Source organism: Arxiozyma heterogenica, assembly GCF_036370985.1.
Source record: "Arxiozyma heterogenica strain weizmannii chromosome Unknown scaffold_26, whole genome shotgun sequence".
NCBI lineage: Eukaryota > Fungi > Ascomycota > Saccharomycetes > Saccharomycetales > Saccharomycetaceae > Arxiozyma > Arxiozyma heterogenica.
The window spans coordinates 46943-61432 of NW_027042679.1; the positions used below are offsets into that span (position 1 = coordinate 46943).

General features: G+C 32.7%; 5 protein-coding genes across 5 annotated transcripts; 3 read left to right on the top strand and 2 right to left on the bottom strand.

Moving 5' to 3' along the window:
* Window positions 1-5072: 5072 nt before the first annotated feature.
* Window positions 5073-8018, top strand: PWA37_002981 (uncharacterized protein; the record flags this gene model as incomplete). The annotated part of the gene is made up of 1 exon (XM_064859527.1): window positions 5073-8018. The coding sequence occupies one exon, from the start codon at window positions 5073-5075 to the stop codon at window positions 8016-8018; it is 2946 nt and encodes a 981-aa protein (XP_064713483.1).
* A 1582-nt stretch (window positions 8019-9600) lies between these two features.
* MIR1 (Mir1p) lies at window positions 9601-10530 on the top strand (the record flags this gene model as incomplete). The annotated part of the gene is made up of 1 exon (XM_064859528.1): window positions 9601-10530. The coding sequence occupies one exon, from the start codon at window positions 9601-9603 to the stop codon at window positions 10528-10530; it is 930 nt and encodes a 309-aa protein (XP_064713484.1).
* Window positions 10531-10944: 414 nt separating this feature from the next.
* HOC1 (alpha-1,6-mannosyltransferase) lies at window positions 10945-12216 on the bottom strand (the record flags this gene model as incomplete). Its single annotated transcript, XM_064859529.1, has 1 exon — window positions 10945-12216. The coding sequence occupies one exon, from the start codon at window positions 12214-12216 to the stop codon at window positions 10945-10947; it is 1272 nt and encodes a 423-aa protein (XP_064713485.1).
* A 440-nt stretch (window positions 12217-12656) lies between these two features.
* MOG1 (Ran GTPase-binding protein MOG1) lies at window positions 12657-13283 on the bottom strand (the record flags this gene model as incomplete). Its single annotated transcript, XM_064859530.1, has 1 exon — window positions 12657-13283. The coding sequence occupies one exon, from the start codon at window positions 13281-13283 to the stop codon at window positions 12657-12659; it is 627 nt and encodes a 208-aa protein (XP_064713486.1).
* A 566-nt stretch (window positions 13284-13849) lies between these two features.
* Window positions 13850-14482, top strand: OPI3 (bifunctional phosphatidyl-N-methylethanolamine N-methyltransferase/phosphatidyl-N-dimethylethanolamine N-methyltransferase; the record flags this gene model as incomplete). The annotated part of the gene is made up of 1 exon (XM_064859531.1): window positions 13850-14482. The coding sequence occupies one exon, from the start codon at window positions 13850-13852 to the stop codon at window positions 14480-14482; it is 633 nt and encodes a 210-aa protein (XP_064713487.1).
* Window positions 14483-14490: the final 8 nt, after the last annotated feature.

Consider the following 14490-nt stretch of genomic DNA (forward strand, 5'->3'; position numbering starts at 1 on the left):
TTTTCCTTAGAAGAATTTTTTTAGAGGACATTTTGTGCAAAGAAATCTAATCTCTCGAGACTTCAAATCAGTCCTTTCTAAAAATGAACAAAAAGACATTTCAAAAGAGGAGACATTGCAAATGAAACAAAAGAAAAATGTGAAAAAAAACGATAAAGATACCAAGATATTCTATTGTGATAATAAGAATATTGTGTGTGTTTACACTGGTTCAGTCAGTTTTAGATACAGACTAAAAAATGAACCACAGATAAAATGTTCCCGTAAATAAAGACGTTGCCAGATTATTTTCTTTATTTGAAAAGATAAATTTTTTCTCATCTTATCAGTTATAAAAAAAAAGTTTTTGATAACATAATTTATTCTCATTTTATTTATTTATTCTATTGTCTCTTCCTCATTTTATTAAATTTGTGTGTTAGTACCAAAAGAGCTTTAATAAAAACAAATTAACTATTACCTGTTATAACTTTTCTAAAGAAAATGATTTGACAAACACGATATCTCTTACCTCTCAAAACAACAAAAATTAAAATCATCTTGATATAAATAAATTGATTCTATGTTTAAACAGCACTACCTAAATTAGTATATGATACCAAGAAAAGACTTTATATTCAATATATTAATGATGATTTCATTTTTTTTTCACTTGAAAAAAATAGACAAAGATGACTTACTTTATTATATTTTAACCAACATTCTATATAGAAACATTAAATTATTTGCAAAGGCATCTATTAAAGCTCAATAACTGTTTATTGTTAAAATAAGGGAATTTTTACTAATTATATCAACAAATAATCTTTATAACAACATAAAATGTAACTGACGATTTCGACATGTAAAACCCTTTTTCTAAATAGGTAAACAATCAAAAATATAAGGTTTAATATGGTCATAAACCATTAAAAGCTAATAAATTATCTCGTATAAAAATCTTGATTTTGATCAATAATTCAGACTTAAAAACGATTTGAGCTAATTTTGTAGCATTTTATTCTGAATATTCTGGAATTGATAAAATGTGTTAAATTTAGCTGGTACTAATATGTTTTTTCCATATTACAATGAGACTGTATCATTATCAGTGAATAAAATGAGGAATGCTAACTTTAAGATACTTTCTTGAATGATATAATGATATTTCTGTTTTTGTAATCCAATGTTTCCTTTGGAGAATAATGTTCCTATAGTGTAAATTTAAAAAGTCACTTCAAATATTGATAAAAGTAACTACACTGTAATTAATAATTGTATTAAGAAAATTTATGTCCACTTTTTTATCTAACATTTAAAAGGAATCATTGAAGCAAAATTAAACAATAAAAATGGTGGAAAGACTAAGGAAGCTAAGTATTCGTGTGTTTTTTTAAAAAAAAACGTTCTCAACTAGATTATAAATTCTTTCACAACTTAGATACAAATTCTGCGGGAATTAAATAAACTACTGAAACTATTATTGAAAAAAACAACAACTGCTATTACAACTAGAGTTGCAAGATATTCATTATTTGATATTTCTAAAGCTAGTTCCGCAGATATCAACAACACAAAACAAAATGTAATGAAATTTTCCTTAATATAAATCAATTAATACTAAAACAGATTATCAGTATCAAAGTAACTCATTTACTCGGGAGAGTAGAAAGAATAAAGTCTATTTGGATTTATAGGTATGTATATGTGACTGATATGAATATAATTTATATTTTCTTTTCATAAATCCGGTAAAATATTATGTTGCTCAGGTTAAAATTGAGAGTATAAACATTGTCTCAATTTTTTGTTCAGAAAAAAGGATAAATAATTTATTGTTGATGTACAAGAAGTTTAAATATTGAAATGTTGACCCAGTTAATAGCAAACTGCTTCTAAAAAAACTGAAAATTTTAAAAACAAGCATAATACTCTAGTAATACCGACAACCATTGAGAAGTCAGCCAATAGTAGCTTTAAAACTAGTATAGTAATAATTTATTGTATAGAACAGCAAATAACTTAAATTACTTAAGTTTAATGTTATTGAAAAATATGAATATTCATGATAAAATTTTTTGTAGTCCCAAAAAAACAGCGATCTCTATGAAAAACCTATTGAACCATATTGATGAATCTATAATGAAGAGTAAGCTACATAGAAATTGAATGATGGATGCAAGCAATACAAACATTTTACCTCCTGGATTATAGATATGCTATTTTGACTAAATTCAACAAAAGTAGTAAAAACCATACAATTGCATGTTTGTTTGTGAAATAATTCCTAAGGATTTATTCATCTATTACCTATTATCATGTAAGCTATTGTATATATATTAATATATTTATTGTACTACAATTGAAAAAAGTTTGTTTAAATATTTCCTTTTCAATGACTTTAAAAAATTTTTACTGTTTTTAAGAACATATTGTTTTTGTTTTATATGTATTGTATTGTCCGCATAAACTAATTATTCAATAGTAAAACTTTTTTCATTACAAAAACTCCCTGTATTTTTTTTTTTTTGAACTCTAGTTAAATATTCTACATTCAACTATACAATACTAGTTAGTTATAGATGTAAGTTTTTGAATAAAACGATCACAATCTCTCTATACTTTGACTAAACAAAGCTATTGTATTTAACGATCTAGTAGATAATATTTAGGAAGAAATTAAAAGCGTTAAAAATAACAACACATACTCAGTAACAGATACACCCCTTACATACACTTCATCTACCAAATTGTATTTGCCTCAAAATTGAAAACTATTTTTAAAACAAAAAGAAGACGAAAAAAAGATGGAGAGTAATCTCACGATTTCGAAAATAATACAGGCTTACACAAGATAGCAGGAAACAAAAACATTTGTAAAAAAAATTGGTAGTTACCCTTTTCACAAATCTTTTTCCTTTATTATTTTCCCGATATAAATAAAACAATTGTTTTTACTTGCCTCATATGTTGGAAGTATACTAAAAAGGAAATTCGAAATAGGTAGACTGTGAAAAATATATATATAGAAGTTATGATTACAAAAGAGGACAGACTAAAAAAAAAAACAACAAAGGATTTGAAATTTTCAATCATAAAATTCTATTGTTCTTAAAAAATATTCCTTTCTAGGAATTATCGGATTTTGTGAAATCCCTTAGAAAGTAACAAACACATCATAGGTTTTTTTTTTAATTTTTTCTGTTTTTTTTTTCTTGAAAAAGCATGTCTTAGATGTATCTTCAAATTTTTAATATCAAGCGTCTAGGGTAAAAAAATCTGCCCTTTGTTATTTTATTAAAATTAAGTACCTTGCAGTTCAAGTTTTAATGTTTTTTTTAAAGAATATTTAACCAAAAAGATAAAAAATGATTTTATTCTTATATGATTGTGGATAGGGATTTTATTTTTGACATACTGCGTTTAGTCTGTACTTTCTTCTTCTTCATCAGTGTAGATGTAGTTCAAAAAATTGTCAAATTGTTTTCTTGTAATATATTTAAGTTAGGTTTGACTTATCTTTTAGAATAATGGAACGAAGAAATCTGAAAAAATCTTTCTAGGGTAAAAAATTGATAGTGAAAAATATTCTATTAGCCATTTCTCCACCCTATTCTTTGCTGAGTGCATAATTGTTAAAGTAAGCATTCAAGAAAAAAAATATAACACTTAAAAGTTAGCTACTGACATTATGGTTATACAAACAAAGAGGGATATATACCACTTTTTTAGATGTATTGTTATTCGTACTATTATGACCAAACATGTGACTTCTTAAGTTATTGGCTGATATTTTTTTGAAGGAAAAAAGTTAACAATTTATTTTCAATAAGATCTCGCTTCAACAAAAAAATATAATGTGGAACAATAGCAATATATATAATATTTGCAAAGGCACAAACTATTGTTCAAAATTTCCTTTCTAGATATCGGAGTGATGTGAAATTTTCCATTCTTTATTTTCCTATTTTTCGTAAAAAGAAAATTTGCCCTTCTTACAGTATACAAAAAAAAGAGACATAGTTTTAAAGACCTATCAATTATGAAATATCTGAATTATGTAAAGAAAAATTTGATTAAATAACGTATCTCAAAAATATATACAAGGACTCATAGTTTAGAATGAAACGAATAAATATTTTATATTTTAAAAAATAAGTTACGCCTTGTTGCTTGAAATAATTAATTTTTGACGTTTAATTTGATATAGCTATTTTGTGTTCCTCAATAGAATATATATTTTCGTTGAGAATCAGTACTTGTATCTATCGAGTAAAATGGACACATCCTCATTTAAAACACCACATTGACAGACAATAAATCATATTTCTTATTCATAAGATAAACAAATAATTTAAAGTAAGCAAATGAATACTAAAACATATACTATTATAGTTTTTTTTACTCTTATTCGTAATAAATATGAAGGAAGGAAGAATACACACAGGAAATTTTATCTATTATTTCTGGAAACAATGTCTAGCATACACAAGAAGATACATCTGTTAACTTCTATATTTGGTCATACTCCAATATATAAAAATGGTATTAAATGCATTTATTTTAAGAAAGAATGAGAAACAAACTCAAAATTGTTTTGCAAAACCCTACTTTGTTTTTTTCCGATAGGTAATCATTTACCAAAATTACTACTTGGTAAGTCCAACAACCCTATAAAAAAGAAAACAATAGAATGCGCAGATCTTTTACGCCATCTCAACACCAATTTGGAAAGATCAAAATATAAATGCATAATGCATACCTGCATAGGTATATCCTGAACAAAAATCTAAATTTTATCGGTTATCCATATGTATGTTTGATGGTGTCCTCCATGATTAATTATCATACGCACTTGTAAAATATACGTATATGAATATGTGTTTATATCTGCATTTGTCAATGATATATAAACTGGATCTTTTTTCTTTATTCTTTCGTTCTTCAACAGGCTTGCTATGGGTCTTGCTTTATTTTCTTATTCTCAGTTCTCCACCTCTGTACCATCTGTAAATAAAAATCAGCAGAAATCAATTTAATAAGCTTACATAAAGTTAAATAATATTAACCGTTACTAATTTGTTATCATTAAAATGCAGACGTTAATTTTGTGGTCCTTACTAGGACTACTTGTGACCAAAATAACTGCTGCTACTACAACTATTTCAGCACCTACAACTTTGTCTGGTGATCAAACGTTTTCCGATGCTATCGTAATTGAATCAGGTGCTACTCTTGCATTAGTAGCTGGTTCTTCATATTCTTTCAATGGCAATATTGACGTTAAAGGTTCTTTAGACATCATCGGTGATTCAACAAACGGGTTAACTAGTTTACAATTTGGTTCTACTACAACAATCACAAACAGTGGTAACATCAACCTCGAAAATATTAAATCAGCAGGTTCTGCCAGTGATTTTGTTATTGCGCCTGCAAGTATTGATAACTCGGGTACATTTACTGTTTCACAATTAAATGCTGCTGCTACTATACCAGGTACTAATTTTACTATAGCTCCAACCGGTTCCTTCATTAACACAGGTACTATTGATTATGATACAGCTGATAAAGGGGGTACCACAAATGGGTTCCTTTACCTTGGTGCTATAACAAATAATGGTGTTATCAAGTCTGGTGGGTTTGCTGGCTTAATAAATCAAGAATCTTATTTAGTCCCTAGTAGATATGATATGAAAGGTATCATTTTCAATAATCCTATAGAAGGTCAAGGTGAAGTTACTGGTAATCAGGGGTCTATTGTTCTTATTAACACAAATAATATTGGAGAACAAACCTTCAATATTTACAAGGGTATGTATATTATTAATCCAAAAATTGTACCAAGCTCACTTATAGTCAAGAATTCAATCGAGTCTATGATTGTATTCTTAGGTGTTGACTATTATCCATGGTATGCTAAAAATTTTAACACCTTATCAAGATATCCACAAATTAATTTTGCAATAGATGGTCACCGTTATTGGTTCAACACAAGTTGTGATGGTGGTTGGGAAACACAACACCAGCACTTTACTGTTACACCATCTGATCCTCTTTATCAAATTGGTGGTACTTTTATATACCTAACTAAATTTTATTATTTTCCTTACTGTTCAATGATATCTGAACCAATTACAAAGACAACAACTGTTACTACTGAGGGTTTTATTACTGAAGCTACTACTATTTCAACAGTAACAACATCTACAACTAACCAGTACGGATATACTGTCACTGAAATTATCTATGATGTTGCTGTACCTGCAGAATCTACTGTGTATACCACCACTACCGGTACAGTCAGTGTTCCAACCACTTCTACTTTCACCAGCATTGTAACCAACAGTAACGGCTCTTCCTCTGCTGAAGTTGTTATAGTTATCATCACTCCACATCCATCTAGTTCTGTTATCTCAACTACCACTACTAGTGCAGTCACTGCCCCAGTTCCATCTACCTCCTATACGACTACTACTGGTGATGTTTCTGCCTTAACAATATCCACATACACCACCACTGTTACTAACAGCAACGGCTCTTCCTCTGCTGAAGTTGTTGTAGTTATCATCACTCCACATCCATCCAGTTCTGTCATCTCAACTACTACTACTGGTGTAGTCACTGCCCCAGCTCCATCTACCTCCTATACGACTACTACTGGTGATGTTTCTGCCTTAACAATATCCACATACACCACCACTGTTACTAACAGCAACGGCTCTTCCTCTGCTGAAGTTGTTGTAGTTATCATCACTCCACATCCATCCAGTTCTGTCATCTCAACTACTACTACTGGTGTAGTCACTGCCCCAGCTACATCCACTTTGTTTACTACCACCACCGGTACAGTCAGTGTTCCAACCACTTCTACTTTCACCAGCATTGTAACCAACAGTAACGGCTCTTCCTCTGCTGAAGTTGTTATAGTTATCATCACTCCACATCCATCTAGTTCTGTTATCTCAACTACCACTACTAGTGCAGTCACTGCCCCAGCTCCATCTACCTCCTATACGACTACTACTGGTGATGTTTCTGCCTTAACAATATCCACATACACCACCACTGTTACTAACAGCAACGGCTCTTCCTCTGCTGAAGTTGTTGTAGTTATCATCACTCCACATCCATCCAGTTCTGTCATCTCAACTACTACTACTGGTGTAGTCACTGCCCCAGCTCCATCTACCTCCTATACGACTACTACTGGTGATGTTTCTGCCTTAACAATATCCACATACACCACCACTGTTACTAACAGCAACGGCTCTTCCTCTACCGAAGTTGTTGTTGTTGTGATCACCCCAGCTCCAGCTACCTTATTCACTACTTCTACTGGAGATGTTTCTGCTTTAACTACATCAACTTTCACCACTACGGTCACTGACAGCAAAGGTTCTTCATCTGCTGAAGTCATTGTAGTTGTAATTACACCATCTCCAGTTAGCAGCTTCAAGAGTTCATCGACTTCTGTATCTTCTATTATATATGGAAACTCCACTATTCTTGGTGAAAAGACTGAAACTTCTTTGAGTGGAACTTTGGTAGTTTTAACTACAGTAGTAAATGGAGTTACTATGACTACAACTTATTGTCCAGAACCATCCATAACCTCTGAAACAGGTATGACTGCTATCATTGGACATACTTCTATTGAATCTATTTATTCAAATAACCAACAAGAAGAGACCAACTCATTTTCTGCTATGTCCAATGCAACTCCAGTTACTTCCATTGCATCTACCACAACTGGTCCAGTGTTTACCAACGGTAAAAATCAACCAACATCTAGAAACTCTAGAGCATCTACCACTGTTATAGGTAGTAGTGAAGCCAGAAAACCAGAAAAATCGTTAACCACAATGGTGCCACAAGCTTCCCAATATATTTCTGAGCAACCATCCTCATCATCAACTGTTACTGGATTACCTCATGGAGATACAGCTTCTCTTGTATCATATGAGGGTAACGGTAGTACTATGTATATGAAGTGGAGTGTTGCCCATTTCATTGGTTTATTATTTTTTATGATTATTTAAATTGTATGCATGTAAGCAATTTTAAGATAACAAATCCTAAATAATTTACTAATTATATAATGTTATATAAGTTTATATAATACCCCAATATTGTTGCATACTGTGTATTTTTTTTATTATCTATTCGATTGTTTTTCTAATATCCTATAAACCAAAAATAGATATAATTGTACTTGATAAAACAATAATACCGTCTCTTTATTCTAAGTAATTTAAATTATTCAACAAAGTTATACAATCTAATAGTTCCTCTATAAATGTTTTAATATAATTATATTTTTGTTACGATGTTTTGATTATATTTAATCAAGAAAATCATGTTTAAGTAACTCACTATTGCATAATCTTGAAGCTATAAACAATCATGATATAACGCTCTTAAGAATCCCAAAACTTCCCTAATTAAATAACTTTATAATTGTATAACTCTAATATTGATTTAATTCAATAAATCTGGAAAAAGTACTAATAAATATTGTAAAAAAAAAAAGGACCGTAACAATGTTTCTTTACCTACAGTTGTATCCGAGGATTTAATCAGAGTAGGGATCCATAAATAAAAAAACAAAAGTCTTAAAACAGTACTGTCATCCCACTGTCACTAATTATTTATTCAGTTCTTTTCCAGTATAATGTATATTTATATGTATATATGAATAAACACATGTGTGTTAAATGTAGCAGATGCACATCTTGCACACTTATCTTCTTATTTCCTAATCAAGCAATAGATCTATAAGAAATCTTAATGTAAGATAAATAAGAGAAAATCACGTGCTCTATTGGCCGATGTATGGCTACTTTTCTTTGTTTCGGTCAAAAATTCGGCCGGTTCCATGGTTTCGTTTTTTTCTTTTTCTTTTTTTTTTTCTGTTGTTTCGTCCTAAGGAAATTTCTGCTGCTGTTGGTTGGTCCAATCAAAATCCTCTTTTGTCTGCAACGGGAAAATGTCTCACTATCTCACTTATCTCCGTGGAAATACCAAAAAAAACCCTTCTCCAAGAGGAAAATCTGCTCAGCGAATCGATGGACAAGGAAGGTGGCATTTTAGTGGAAAAACAGTTTGCTGTTATTATTGTTGTGCTTTGCTAATTTAAATCTTCTACCCCATCTTTGAGACCTTGTAATGAGTCTTGCTCCCAAAGAACATTGTGTCTCTGAAACGCTCGAGCAGCAGGCAAGATTTCTATTTGTTGTGTTCGATAGAAGGAAAACCGTAATTCTTTATAGACCTTTGGCTTAGCCTATCTTGCTGTCAAAAACTTTTAACTTAAAAAAAAAAAAAATATAAACAAAAATTTCTTACTCTTTCCCTTTCTTTGACTTACCTACGTTTCATCGACCTGTTTCCCTTATTTGATCTTTATCTTCTAGGTTTTTAATTATACATCTTTTTTTTTTTTCAGTTTTCGTCTTTGCTAAACCAGACAAGTTAGTAAAAATAAACTTTTACTTCCAGTTTATCATATATTTTAACAACAAGAAAAAAAGCAGAAGAAGCAAAATAAAATAGAATAAAATATAATAATAAAAAAAAGAACTCGAAACACTACTTATACCCACAGAATAAAATCAACACAATATGGCTGATTCTATCCCACAATATTCTGCATCCGATTATTTTAAATTTGCTTTGGCTGGTGCCATTGGTTGTGGTTCTACTCACAGTTCTCTAGTTCCTATTGATGTTGTTAAGACTAGAATCCAATTGGAACCAACCGTCTACAACAAGGGTATGGTTGCCTCCTTCAGGAAAATCATCGGGGAGGAAGGTGCTGCTGCTCTTTTAACAGGGTTTGGTCCAACCTTATTAGGTTATTCCATCCAAGGTGCATTCAAATTTGGTGGGTATGAAGTCTTCAAAAAAATGTTTATCGATATGTTAGGCTATGACACCGCATCCCAGTACAAGAACAGTGTCTATATGGGGTCTGCAGCTGTTGCTGAGTTCATCGCTGATATCGCTTTATGTCCATTGGAAGCCACTAGAATTAGATTGGTCTCTCAACCAACATTCGCCAATGGTCTAGTTGGCGGATTTTCAAGGATCCTAAAGGAGGAAGGTATTGGTTCTTTCTACAGTGGGTTCACTCCAATTCTTTTCAAACAAATCCCATATAATATTGCCAAATTCTTAGTCTTTGAAAGAGCCTCCGAACTTTACTATGGTATGATCGGTAAGAAGAAATCTGATCTATCTCACAGTGTTGTCACCGGTATCAACTTGTTATCTGGTTTAACTGCTGGTTTTGCTGCTGCTATTGTGTCCCAACCTGCTGATACTCTATTATCTAAAGTTAACAAGACTAAGAAAGCTCCAGGTCAAAGTACTGTCGGTTTGTTGGCTCAGTTAGCTAAACAATTGGGTTTTGTTGGTTCCTTCACCGGTCTACCAACACGTTTAGTCATGGTTGGTACTCTGACCTCTTTACAGTTCGGTATCTACGGTAGTTTAAAGAAGACTCTTGGTTGCGGTCCAACTATTGAAATTGGTGGTGGATCCGGTCATTAAAGAAAACAAATATAAAATATATTTAATATGAATAAAACAGAAAGACTTGATGAGTTAATGTTAATATCTGACTTGTCCGTATGCCTTCTTTCTATCCATGTCATGCTAATAATTCCCTGTCTCTATTTATCTGTTTATATATATATATATATACATGTATATATTCTTTTTACCTCCCCCCTGTGCTTTAGTTATTCTTTTCGTATTCTTTTGATTATATATTTGTTTTCACTCCTCTGTTATATTAGTAAAAGTAGATTTACATCTATCTATACATTGAGTATCATATAATATATGGTTGTGCATACTCATAGAGGAGTCAAATATGTGAAAATAAAACATTTAATTATTATTTATTTGCAAAAAAGTATATATATATATATGTGTGTGTGTAAGTATGACTTTAGTTTATCTTTATGCATCTTTTACATCGCCAACCTTTGATACAATCTTCCAAAATTTGGCATTATCATGAGTAGTGAAATACAGTATTTTATGTGGATCATCATTTGTGATAGTGTTTGGAGCATTGAATGTGAATTCCGGGAAAATTAACACGTCACTTAAAACCTTTGGTGTTTTTAAATTATGGAACTCTTTCCATGTCACTTTCCGTGCAATCCCACTCCTCAAGTAATCGTTAAAATAAGTGAAAAGTATGTCGGTCCAGACACCCGACCCAGTCCAGGACATTATATTCAAGTCGTTTCTGAAATTTAGATTCAGTTCATTATCTCTTTTACGCTTCAATGTTGTCTCTGTGATCTGTGCCACAATTTCTCTAATGGCAGGATGTCCAGGTTTAGCTTGGATGATCCAAGTACCAAACTGTAGCCTTCTCACATAATCATTCTTCCAGGAATTGTCTTGTGCATCGTGTTCAATCCCAATAATAAGACCGATCTTGCGTGGATCAACATCACCTGGAATCCAATTGGGGATGGGTTGCAATGGAACAGTATCCATATCTGCATATAGACCACCACGTGCCAATAGAATCAGGTATTTAAAGAAATCGATTTTCAGAATCTTTGTTGGTAGTGCGTTGTAAGCCTCAATGACTTCTGGGACAGATGCATAGTAATGACGGACCATTGCATATATGATGTCTTCATTAAAGATTTCATGAACGAAGCCAGGGTTCTTTTCATCCCAGTTGGCCTTGTTGGAGGCCAGTTCTTCACTTATACCTTGGTTATTGCTGTTATTATTACTGTCGGAATCAGAATCTGCAAGATCATCTTGAACAGTTCTCCTATTAATTACAGGTTTATCGTAGGTCTGCCAGATGAATGCAGGAAACTTTCTTAAGCTGTCGTATTCAAAGGAATACACCAGTTTTTCACGTAAAGTGGCATCACTTGGTAATTTTTTCAGTTCTTTGATTTTCTTTTCTAGGATACGACGTTGCCTTTCGAATTGTTTGGTTTGGTCCTCCTGTTTTGTCTTAAGCAGTTCGGATAGTTCTTCGAATCTTCTTATGATGTCTTCGTCACTTTGTTGGTTTGAATATGCGTTGTTTATGCTTTGGCTGATCTCCTTTGGCAAGTTTTGTAGTAGAGCCTGTAAATCGCTACCTTTTGAATTATTAAACAGTTTCCAAAATAGGAGGATACCTATAGCCACAGTGGTAAGAATCCAAAGGGCTCTTTTTCTTTTGTTCCAAGTCTTTCTTGATTTAGACATAGTTTCTTTGAAAACCGTTAAGAAGAAAGGGAATAATAATAATAAAAAACAAAAATAAAAAATAAAAAAAAGATAAACAAACGGATAACTAATTGATTGATGTGCTTGTTCTTATGTAGGAAATATCCAAACCTCTATATACCCCCACATGTACATTTTAACAACTTGCTACCTATATTCCTATCATTTTCAGTTTTCAATAGCACACAGCGTAATGTTTTCTTTTTATTTTTTTTTTTTCTTTTGGATATCTGCAAAAATTTTCCCAATTTCTCGAGAAGTTTCAAAACAAAAAACAAATAGAAAAACAATATATAAACAAATAAATAGTTGACATTAGAGAGTCTACATAAACTCATACAGATACAAATATATATGGAAAAGAGAAAGAGAGAGAGGGTATGCATATATATATATGTGTGTGTGTGTACGGTATATGATTAAACGAATAATGATTTATCTCTTACATTAAACTTCACCACTATCTCTTGTAATAGTTGATATGCTACATAGACACGAGCAGGTATGGAGAATTTCGAATCTTGAGGGTCCGTTATGGTTAAAGTTTCATCGGCAAACCGTTTGGAATCTAATGGGACGTTAACAGTGATCAAAACGTCTGTATCGACGTCCTTGAGCCTTAATAGCCCGACACAAGAGAGCAGGACTCGTGGTGGTTCATTGACTTTCCCCCACTTGGCAACAGATTCCAGTAAGATACAAGTCTGTGGGACGATGCCTGCAGCAGTCGAAGACAAGACGCTGTGGGCTTCGTTGTCGTATTTGAGCATCTTCCAGTCGCTAGACCCGTTCAAGTCGCTGATCTCTTTCAAATGGAAGTCCAGTGCCATTCTATCGTCCACTACCTCGACCCTTTGCAACAGATCAAAGATTATACTTTCGTTGTAGCCCAAGCCATCGTTAGACACAGGGGCTGATGGATCACGACTGTTCACGTATACTTCTTGTGTGTCAGGTACCTCACGTAGCAGAGAGACATCTAGGAAGCCATCAGGTAGTACTGTAGTAATGGCACCCCCATACAATTCAACAGTATTCAAAGTCATCAATATTATATTATATTATATTATATTATATTATAGTATAGTATAGGATAGGATAGGATATATGCGCAAATATATATATATATGGTTTTTTTTCACCCCCCCTTTTTCTTCTTTCTTTTTTTCTTGGTGTTTGTCTAAGCAGTAAAGAGAAACAGTTTTACTTCAGAGAAGACGTTTATTCAAACCATCAACATGAACCATGGCACCAACATGAACCGTCTCATCACAGATTGTCACCATTAAAGGCATTTTGCGTTTTGCATCTGTCGCTTCTTTTCGTTTTTTTGTTTTGTGGTGGCAGCAAAAAGCGGCGATGCGGCAATGTTAGCTGTGTTTTTCTATGCGGTGCGTGGGTCTTGGGCACACATAATTGTGTATCTCTCTCTCACTCTCTACATATATATAAGGATAAGTGTAAGTGCAAGTATAAACGTGTATATATATATGTATGTATATATCTGTATGTGTGTGAGCCTGCGTGAAAGGAAAATACAGTTACTGCACTTCTTGCTCGTCATTCAACCAAGAGCCATACAATAAAATAATCGATTCAGAATTTCCACCCCATGGATACACAATTGTTACCTTCAGAACCAAAACTATCTATCTTAGAACACTTGGAAGCATTCTCTTCCACTGTAAACTTTGAGGACAAATACTTCCAATACTGTACCTTTTTCGTCGTATTTAACCCTGTGTTTTGGAATATTGTAGCCAGAACAGAATATAACTACCGTTTACTGACCAGATTGACCAAGTCCCCTAAAACCGGCTGCTACCTACTAGCCCTTATCATCTTCTCGCTCGGTTTACTCCGTGACTATATGTTCAATCAAGCCTTAAGACAACAGCTGCCTCTCACTCTTTTACAAAATGACACAGTGAAGTGCCTGGCTGTCCTGTGTTTTGCCATGGGCCAGTTACTAGTGATCACGTCCATGTATCGGTTGGGAATCATCGGCACTTATCTAGGCGACTATTTCGGGATCCTCATGAAGGAAAGAGTCACTGGTTTCCCCTTCAACATCTCCAATAACCCAATGTACCAAGGCTCTACTCTAAGTTTCTTAGGCACCGCCTTGTACTACGGGAAACCTGCAGGCCTGGTGATCACTTTGTTTGTTTACATAATGTATAAGGTCGCCTTACGGTTCGAGGAACCATTTACTGCCATGATCTATGCCAAAAAAAAATTCTGAACAAAGAG